Source organism: Scylla paramamosain, chromosome 40 (assembly GCF_035594125.1).
Source record: "Scylla paramamosain isolate STU-SP2022 chromosome 40, ASM3559412v1, whole genome shotgun sequence".
Classification (NCBI taxonomy): domain Eukaryota; kingdom Metazoa; phylum Arthropoda; class Malacostraca; order Decapoda; family Portunidae; genus Scylla; species Scylla paramamosain.
Genome location: NC_087190.1, coordinates 1,580,001 through 1,590,000, shown reverse-complemented (window position 1 = coordinate 1,590,000; position 10,000 = coordinate 1,580,001). Strand labels below are relative to the sequence as shown.

Sequence of the window (10,000 nt, the reverse complement as noted above, 5' to 3'; positions counted from 1 at the left end):
ATGGTAATGGTGATGATAGTGGTAGATTTAGCATTGAATGGTGGTGGTAGTAGTAGTAGTAGTAGTAGTAGAAGTAGTAGTAGTAGTAGTAGTAGCCGATATGCCTTAGTCACAGTATTATTATTATTATTAGTAGTAGTAGTAGTAGTAGTAGTAGTAGTAGTAGTAGTAGTAGTAGTAGTAGTAGTAGTAGTAGTAGTAATAATAGTAATAGTATTATTATTATTATTAGTAGTAGTAGTAGTAGTAGTAGTAGTAATAGTGGTAGTAGTAGTAGTAGCAGTAGTAGTAGTAATAATAGTATTATTATTATTATCATCATTATTATTATTATTATTATTATTATTATTATTATTATTAGTAGTAGTAGTAGTAGTAGTAGTAGTAGTAGTAGTAGTAGTAGTAGTAGTAGTAGTAGTAGTAGTAGTAGTAGTAGTAGTAGTAGTAGTAGTCGACTTAACGAAAAGCGCAGTAGCAGAGAAGCACGTGACTTAAACAGTGCCACCCATCACACTAGGAACGGAACAAGGCGAGGCGTGGCAGTCGTCATTATACCAGGCACTAGTACTGACCTGTCCCCCTCGCTCTCTCCCTCTCTCCCTCTCTCGCCCTCCCTCACATAAAATCCCTTGTTAATAAACTTCAACAAGACCCAAACCAACATCAAGTCAGGCCACAAACTTTAGGCTAAATTACGTTATACTCTTACTCTCACATTTCCTCTTGAAAAATGGAAAGAGGCCAGAGGAAAAACGACGGAAAAAGGTAAGAAAAATAAATAAACACAGCAAAAATACCCGTGTTCTTATTCTCCTGCTTCTTATTCCCTTCCTTCTCTTTCTCCCTTTAAGGAAAAATATCAACTTTTGCAATATGGATCGTAGTTAGAATATGGAAGAGAGCGAGAGCGAGAGAGAGAGAGAGAGAGAGAGAGAGAGAGAGAGAGAGAGAGAGAGAGAGAGAGAGAGAGAGAGAGAGAGAGAGAAGGACGAGGAAAAATATTTTACTACTCACTCTAAAAATGTTCGTCTGGTTAAAATTTTAAAGGGACGAAGAAAAGGAGAGGCAGAAATCAGTGTGTTTGTTTAGAATCTTGAGATCAGATGGTGATTTACCTTAGTGTGAGAAACATTGGGGAATAAATCCTTCGAGCAACTCAGGAAAATTAAAGAAAGGAGGGAAGGAGAGAAGGAGAAGGAAAGGAGGATGAAGGAAGGACAGAGATTGTAAAATGGAAGAGAAAAATTAAGGAAGGGAAGAATAGCAAGAGAGGGATAAGGAAGGAAAGGAGGAACAGGGAGAAAAGAAAATCAGGGAGGAAGAAAAACAAGATTGACAGGAAGGAAAAAAATATAGAATGATGAGAGGGACAGCAAGAGAAGGAAAGGAGGAGGGAGTAAAAACAAGGACAATGAATCAGAAGGGAAAAATTAAGGAAAGAAGGAAGGAATAGGAAGAAAAGAAGGAAAGGAGGATGGAGAAAGGACAAGGACAGAAAGACGGGAGGGAAAGAAGGAAGAAAGGAATAGAGAGAATAGAGGAAAGGAGGAGAGAAGCAGGGAGGAAGGACAGGGAGAGTGAGACGGGAGGGAAAAAAGGGTTCAAGGAGAAGAGTAATAGTAGGAGGAGGAGGAGGAAGAGGAGGAGGAAGAGGAGGAGGAGGAGGAGGAGGAGGAAAGGGACTTGAAAGAGGGTACAAGGGGGAGGAGAGGAGGAGAGAAGAGAAGAAAGTAGAGAAGAAAAAGAGAAAATAGTGGAGGATAATTGGGAAGAGAGAGAGAGAGAGAGAGAGAGAGAGAGAGAGAGAGAGAGAGAGAGAGAGAGAGAGAGAGAGAGAGAGAGAGAGAGAGAGAGAGAAATTATGGAGTCACAAAAGTCAAGCATTTCTAAGGAATTAGAGAGAGAGAGAGAGAGAGAGAGAGAGAGAGAGAGAGAGAGAGAGAGAGAGAGAGAGAGAGAGAGAGAGAGAGAGAGAGAGAGAGTGAGAGTGGAGGGTTTTCTTCTCTCCTCTCTTCTTTCCTCTCTTCCCTCTCCATCTCTTCAATCAAGGTTGTCTCCATCACACCTTCTATTTCTTGGTGTCCTCCTCTTCTCCATTCATCACTCTCCTTCTTCTTCTCCTCCTCCTCCTCCTCCTCCTCCTCCTCCTCCTCCTCCTGCCTCATCACCTGAAGATCGCGCAAGTTTTATCCCTCCTCAAACTCGCGCCATATTTCTTTAATTTCTTTCCCTTCTGCTCCTTTATCTTCCTGACACGACAAGTAGCAATAATAGTAGTGGTAGTGGTGGTGGTGGTGGTGGTGGTTGTGGTGGTGGTGGTAGTAGTAGTAGTAGTAGTAGTAATGGTGGTGGTGGTGGTAAAACTAGATAATAAAACAGTAAAAATTCTCTCTCTCTCTCTCTCTCTCTCTCTCTCTCTCTCTCTCTCTCTCTCTCTCTCTCTCTCTCTCTCTCTCTCTCTCTCTCTCTCTCTCTCTCTCACATAATATGCATACAATCCCACTTTCTCCTAATTTTTCTTTTACTTTTATCACTATTTCTCCTCTCCTCATTTCTTTCCTTCCTTCTCGTCTTCCACAATTTGTTCTCCACGTTTATCTTACTCATTTCTCCCTCTCCTTTCTCTTCCTCCTTCTCCTTCTCCATTTACCAAAGTTCTCTCCCTTCCTCGTTATAAAATCATTTTCTCTTATCATGAATATCTCATTTCTTTGTTTTTTTTTTTGTCCCCACATTCACGAAAACACGAGAAATATTATTCTTTCCTTCTGCCTCTTCCTCTTCTTCCTTCCTTTCTTCTTCATTTCTTTTCTTTCCTCTGTATTATTCCTGGTCTCATTTTCTTCATAGGTATTTGTTTTATATATTGTCTGTTTTATTTCTTAGTATTTTTCTTTTTTCTTTTCTTTCATTTGTTTCCATTTTTCTTCCTCTTTTCACAGTGTTTCTTTTTTCTTACCTTCTTCTTCTTCTTCTTCTTCTTCTTCTTTTTTCTTCTTCCTTAATTTGTTTTGGTCTTTCCTCTTATCCATTTCTACTTCACTGCCTCTTTTTCTTCTTTTTTTCCTCCTTTCCTTCTTCCTTATCGCGTTCTACTCTTGCGCGAACGTCCTAAGTTTGGCTTTGTCATTCTCTCTCTCTCTCTCTCTCTCTCTCTCTCTCTCTCTCTCTCTCTCTCTCTGTGTGTGTGTGTGTGTGTGTGTGTGTGTGTGTGTGTGTGTGTGTGTGTGTCTGTGTATGTGTTTGTGTGCGTGTGTTTATCTTCTCTTTCTTTGGTTCAATATCCTCTTCTTCCCAATCCTCCTCCTCTCTTCCTCCTCCTCCTCCTCCTCCTCCTCCTAAAGTATACAAAGAAAGCAGATAAGACGCTACAGTATATAAGGACACACAAAAGTCATCCCGCTGAATCCTCCTACAACTTTACAAGAGGCTGTTCAGTTTGTAAACACGCACAGTCCTAAGTAACATTCGCAAGTGACTTCAGAACCCTCTCTCTCTCTCTCTCTCTCTCTCTCTCTCTCTCTCTCTCTCTCTCTCTGAATGTTTGCTAAGGGTCAATCTAAGCTTTTATCAGGGAGATTTACAAGATTATATTCGTACGGAGATGCAGGCACACATGTACCCAACTTTATTAATTTATTTCCCTAGGGTTTAGATTCCTTCACTATTACGCACACAGTTGTCAAGGAACGTCATCTCCCGTGGTGCTGCTCAGGGAAGCGGAAGTGTGGCAGCAGATGACGAGTGGTTGGTGTTTTTACTCTGAATCGTGTCATTAACGAGGTACCTGGCGGAACTTTAAGGATAAACTGAGGGCCGCTTCATCCGTCCGCCAGGTAGTCTAAGAAGTGAAGGGAGATATGATGGCATGAAATGAGGAAATAGAGAGGATTTGTAGTGGTTTCATCTCTACATCTTCCCTTCACTGGTAAACTCCGGAACCCTGTCTCTCTCTCTCTCTCTCTTCCTCTCTCTCCCCTCCAGGGCAGATTAGTCTAAGAAGTGAAGGGAGATGTGACAGCACGGAATGAGGAAATAGAAAGGATTTGTAGTGGTTTTATCTCCACATCATCTCCCCTTCACTGGTAAACTCCGGAACTAACTCTCTCTCTCTCTCTCTCTCTCTCTCTCCCCGCCAGGCAGCCCCGTCCCTCGCACCAGCGCGCAACTCACACTGAGAAAAATACACCACAACAGAACCAAAACTATCGAGGGAGTACAAAAAGATTAGGAAATTTGAAAAAACAGAAGTTGACCCTTGTGGAGCGGCGACCCTCACCAGCCCGCACTGCGAACCTCAACCCTGCAACACTGTACTCAGCATTCTACTTGTCTTTTATTAATGTAACAAGGGAACTGTTTATGAGCATCAAAGAGAGAGAGAGAGAGAGAGAGAGAGAGAGAGAGAGAGAGAGAGAGAGAGAGAGAGAGAGAGAGAGAGAGAGAAAGCCCACTGAGGTACCAATCCCATAAGAAACATCAAAATTATCATCCAAAATTGGGTACATTGCAGCTTTTCCGTCACAATGAATGATACAGAAGATTTTAGTGTTATTCCTGAGTGTGGCGCAGGACGTGAGTTGATGGCGGTGTTGGTGCTGGTGGCGGGCAGTGGCGCGGCCTTCCTGTGCTGCTTGTCTCCTCATTCCTCTCCACTAAAATTGTAGCGTCTCCCGTACAGAGAATTCTTTTTTATGTACGAGAGACTCTGGCATAAGGCAACAAAGAGAAGTAAATAAAAAAAGGAAAAAAGTGCCCACAAAGGTGCCAGTCCCCGAGGAGGATAGCTAAATGGAGTATAAATGTCTTGAAACCTCCCTTATGAAAGAGTTCAAGTCACAGGAGGGAGGGAATACAGAAGCAGGCAGGGAGTTCCAGAGTTTACCAGTGTAAGGAATGAAAGATTGAGAACACTAATATGAGAGACTGAGAGTACAGGATGAAGAAATAGAGAAATTTTTACAGCCATCACTTCCATAATTTTTCTTTCACTGGGAATTTCTGGAGCTTTCTATTGTTTTGTTTCTTTTCCTCCTCCCTATGCGGCTGAATTTTTCCCTGGCCATCAGCAGAATACACTGGAGAGCGAGGCGTGAATGGCAAATCACTCCAAACATTTACCTGACCTTACACAGGAGCTTGCCACTGGAGACACTTAATCACTAATACAAACAACTTAAAGTCAATACTCTGACAAAGACGTAATACTTGAGAGATTTTCGTGTTGGCTTGTAGAAAATGAAAAACTGGTAAGATTGCTGACAGAAAACTACAAGACTGGCCAAAGACGAGGCACAGTGCTTGACGTTCTGTTGCTGTCAGCTGGTTCGGTTGTTCTTGGTGAATTGTGGGAGATGAAAGGTTGGAGATAGGAAGATTGCTAAGAGAGTAACTATCAAAGCTGGCCAAAGATGCAATATTTGTGATGCTCTGTTGACTGATTCTTGAGATACCATCATTTTTGCCTCGTTTTGAAGATTTGATGAGATTTCCTTGCATTTTTCGTTAGGGAATTAATATCTTTTGGCATTTTCCTTTACATTTTCCTTCTCTTGCTGGCTGACTCGATATCCGATAAAATTTTTCCTAGTGATTTTTTGTTACTTTCTTTTACATTTCCCTTCTCCTTCTTCTTCCACGTCTTTCCTCCTTTTTTTTTTCTTCTTCAGGTAACATCTCAGGCATCTCATGGTTTGCAGGAGGTCAGACATCGGTGATAAGAACATTAGCAGCAGTGACTACACAACTTGGCCACACAAATCCTGGAGCCGCACCTTGCTTAATTAACCTGCCCGGGGATTGAATGGCAAATGCTAATTAAACGTTGAGAATGCAAAGGAAAAAAGCAAGAAAGATTATAACGATTCGTGTTTAGTGCTTAATGAACTGCCTGTAAATTTCTGTTTCCTCCTCTTCTTCCTCTTTTTTCCTCTTCCTCCTCTTCCTCCTCTATTTCCTTCTGTTTCTACTCCTTTTCTTTTATCACCACACTTAACCTATTCTCCTTTATCTTCCCTATGTTCTGTCTCTTCTTCTCCTATATTTTGAGTTATTTATGCTCTTCCTTCTTCTTCTCCTCTTCCTCACTCCTTCTCTATTCTTCATGTTTTTTTTCCTCTTCGTACCCTCTCCTTTCATCTTTCTCCCCTTTTCCTTCCTCTTCCTCTCTTGTTTCTTGCCGTTTTTTTATTCTTCTCCTACTTGTCTTTGCAGTCTCTCTCTCTCTCTCTCTCTCTCTCTCTCTCTCTCTCTCTCTCTCTCTCTCTCTCTCTCTCTCTCTCTCTCTCTCTCTCTCTCTCTCTCTCTCTCTCTCTCTCTCTCTCTCACACACACACACACACACTTTTTTTTTCAGTCATTCAGTCAAAGGAATATTTCAGCTAGCAAATTGTTCCTTTATTATTATTATTATTATTATTATTATTATTATTATTATTATTATTATTATTATTATTATTATTATTATTATTGCAGTTTCTTCCTCCTCTTCTTTTCTCTCGGTTCTCCTCCTTCCTCTTTTTTATACGTTCCCACTTCCTCTTCCTCTTGCTTTTTGTCGTAAGCACCTCATTTCACACACACACACACACACACACACACACACACACACACACACACACACACACACACACACACACACCATTATTTCCACTCTCACACTTTCTTTTACCTAATCTCGTAAATTTTGAAAGTTAAGAGCAAAAAAAAAAAAGGAAGCATACAAAGAAAATAAATAAATAAACAAATAACAACTGAGACTTATACATTGATGATGATGATGATGTTAATAATAATAATAATAATAATAATAATAATAATAATAATAATAATAATAATAATAATAATAATAATAATAACAGTATTTTCATAGTTGAATTAAAATAGCTCGAACCGTAGACTTCCAAAATTTAATCTCTCTCTCTCTCTCTCTCTCTCTCTCTCTCTCTCTCTCTCTCTCTCTCTCTCTCTCTCTCTCTCTCTCTCTCTCTCTCTCTCTCTCTCTCTCTCTCGTTGTGTAAAAATAAAGGGAAGTTTACAATACTGCTTTATTTTTTCTCTTTCTTTCTTTCTTTCTCTCTTTATTACTTTCTTCGTTAAAACGCAGAGAGAGAGAGAGAGAGAGAGAGAGAGAGAGAGAGAGAGAGAGAGAGAGAGAGAGAGAGAGAGAGAGAGAGAGAGAGAGAGAGGATAAAAAAGAGACATATGGTACAGGATGAAAAAAAAAGTAAAGAAAAAAGAAAAAAAAGAAACAGAAGGATTTAGAGTTCCCATGGGAAAGTAATAGATAGATTTTTAGTTAAAGCAAGTAAAATATGGTGTGTGTGTGTGTGTGTGTGTGTGTGTGTGTGTGTGTGTGTGTGTGTGTGTGTGTGTGTGTGTGTGTGTGTTAATTTATTCCCAATTGGACGATTTTTCTCATTATCAAATACAGCAAGTTAGCTTCGTATTTTTCCATTGTAGTCTTTTCAGTAATTTTATAACTTCTCTGGATTCTCTGTAATAAAAAAAAAAAACAAGAAAAAAAAACAGAACGACCATCATAATGTCTTTCATCCTCACGTGTGTCGGTCAATACAAACAACATTTCCAGTGACAAAAGCAAAAAAAAAAATAAATAAATAAATAAATACATACATAAATACATATAGCATTAAAGATAACAGATAGAAAGGCAGAAAATAATTCAAAAGATATACAACCAAATCCATCCTTTGTTCTTTCTCGTGTGTCTTTCAATACAAATAAGATTTCCAGTGATAAAAGCAAAAGAAAAAAAAAGAAATAAATAAAAGAAAATACACGAGCGTAAGAGATAAGATAGAAAGGCAGTAAATGATTCAGAAGATATAAAACCAACTCCACTGTACGTGTCAGTCAATACAAACAAGATCTCCAGTGACAACAACAAAAACAACAACAAAACGACCGCAACAGCAAAGATGGCAGGTGGGAAAGGAGGATAGCAGCTGTTTTAGAGGAGACAAAACCATCATCATCCTTTTTATCCTTCTCGTGTGTCACTCTATGCAAACAATAATCCTAGTGACAACAACAACAAAAACAACAATAAAGGGGTGGAGGTAGCAGCGCAGGCGACGAGTGGCAGGCAGTAACAGATTCAGAAAAGACAAAGTTAGCCTCAATTTTTATCTTTTTTCAAGTGCACCAGTCAAATCAAACAATAATAATAACAATTTTAAGTGGCAATAACAAAAACAGCAAAAAAATAACAACAAAATGACCGTAGCAGCAAAGATGGTGGGTGGAAAGGCGGTAATAAAATAAAAATAGACAAAATTAGCCTCAAATTTAATCTTTTTTTCAAGTGCGCCAGTCAAATCAAACAATATTTTAAGTGGCAATAACAAAAACAGCAAAAAAAATAACAACAAAACCGTAGCAGTAAAGATGGCGGGTGGAAAATCAAAATAGACAAAATTAGCCTCAAATTTGATCTTTTTTACAAGTGCGCCAGTCAAATCAAACATTATTTCCAGTGGCGACAATAACAAAAGAAATAAAAATCCATGCTAATAAAGATGAAGGATGGACAGGCAGTGACTGGGTTAGAAAGACCAAAGCACCCTCTCGTTTTACCCTTCTGACGTGTGTCTGCCAATGCTAGTAATAATATTTCCAGCAACAACAAGGAAAAAGGAAAAAAATAGCAGTAAAAGTAAACGATACACAGGAAGATAATAATAATAATAATAATATTTCCAGCAACAACAAGGAAAAAGAAAAAAATAGCAGTAAAAATGAACTATAAACGGGAAGATAATGACTCAAAAAAAAAAACTTAGTCTTTTCAAGTGTACCCGTTAAACAATATTATTTCAAGTAAAAACAAGAAAAAAAAACAACAACAACAAAGGTAAATCATAATGAACTTAAAATATCATAGCTAGCTCAGAGAAAACCAAACCAACCTTATAATTTATCTTTTCCACCTGTGGGAGTAAAAACAACAATATTTCAAGTAAAAACAAGTAAAACAAACATAACAAAGGTGAATCATAAACAACTTAAAACTTCGTAACTAATTCAGAATAGACTAAACAAACTTTATAATATTTTTTTCCACGTATGGGAGTAAATAACAAACATTTACAGTGAAAACAACGAACACAACAACAACACCATTAAAGATGACACGTGCACAGGTAACACACGTCCCGATCTCACTAATTACCTGAATAGCACCTGGGCAGAGAGTAGAAGTGCTAATTAAGACCAAGGACAGGTGAAGGGAGCGGCCACACACACCTGGAAGATAAAGAGACGTAGATAAGCAAAGCGAGAATATATTTTAATCTCACCTGTTATTTATGAATTGCATGTATTAATAAATAAATGAAATGTTGACCTTTATTTTATAGTTTCTTTATATTTGGCTCATTTTACTGAATTTCTTAGTTGATTTTACCTCTCTCTCTCTCTCTCTCTCTCTCTCTCTCTCTCTCTCTCTCTCTCTCTCTCTCTCTCTCTCCTCGGTAAATACATACAGGCAGCAAAAATCATTAAGGCATCCCCTCTCTCTCTCTCTCTCTCTCTCTCTCTCTCTCTCTCTCTCTCTCTCTCTCTCTCTCTCTCTCTCGCTGGCTCGCTCGCTCACCTGATTTCCATAAAAAATAAACTAACGCCTCATTCTAAATATTTAAAAATTACTTCACGATTTAAATATTGAAATCAGAATACAAATTAATATATGAATAAATGTATGAATGAAATATTTCGTTGCTCTCTTTTTTTTTCTTTATTATCTTATTTCTTACTTTCTTTCTTTTCTTTTCTTTTTCTCCCGCCACTACTCAGACACATTATCCTCCTCCTCCTCCTCCTCCTCCTCCTCTTCCTCCTCTTTATTCTTCCTGCTCCTCTCCTCTCTTCCCCTTCCTCTCTTACATTCACACTTCCTCTCTCTCTCTCTCTCTCTCTCTCTCTCTCTCTCTCTCTCTCTCTCTCTCTCTCTCTCTCTCTCTCTCTCTCTCTCTCTCTC

General features: G+C 38.8%; 1 protein-coding gene across 3 annotated transcripts in view; it reads right to left on the bottom strand.

Moving 5' to 3' along the window:
• Positions 1–10,000, bottom strand: part of LOC135092689 (putative neural-cadherin 2) — a 155,081-nt gene that overhangs the window by 76,939 nt on the left and 68,142 nt on the right. For all 3 annotated transcript variants that reach the window (XM_063991313.1, XM_063991314.1, XM_063991312.1), the window contains one exon: positions 9,194–9,267. In XM_063991313.1, the coding sequence (XP_063847383.1) occupies positions 9,194–9,267 (74 nt within the window). The remainder of the gene's footprint in view (positions 1–9,193; positions 9,268–10,000) is intronic.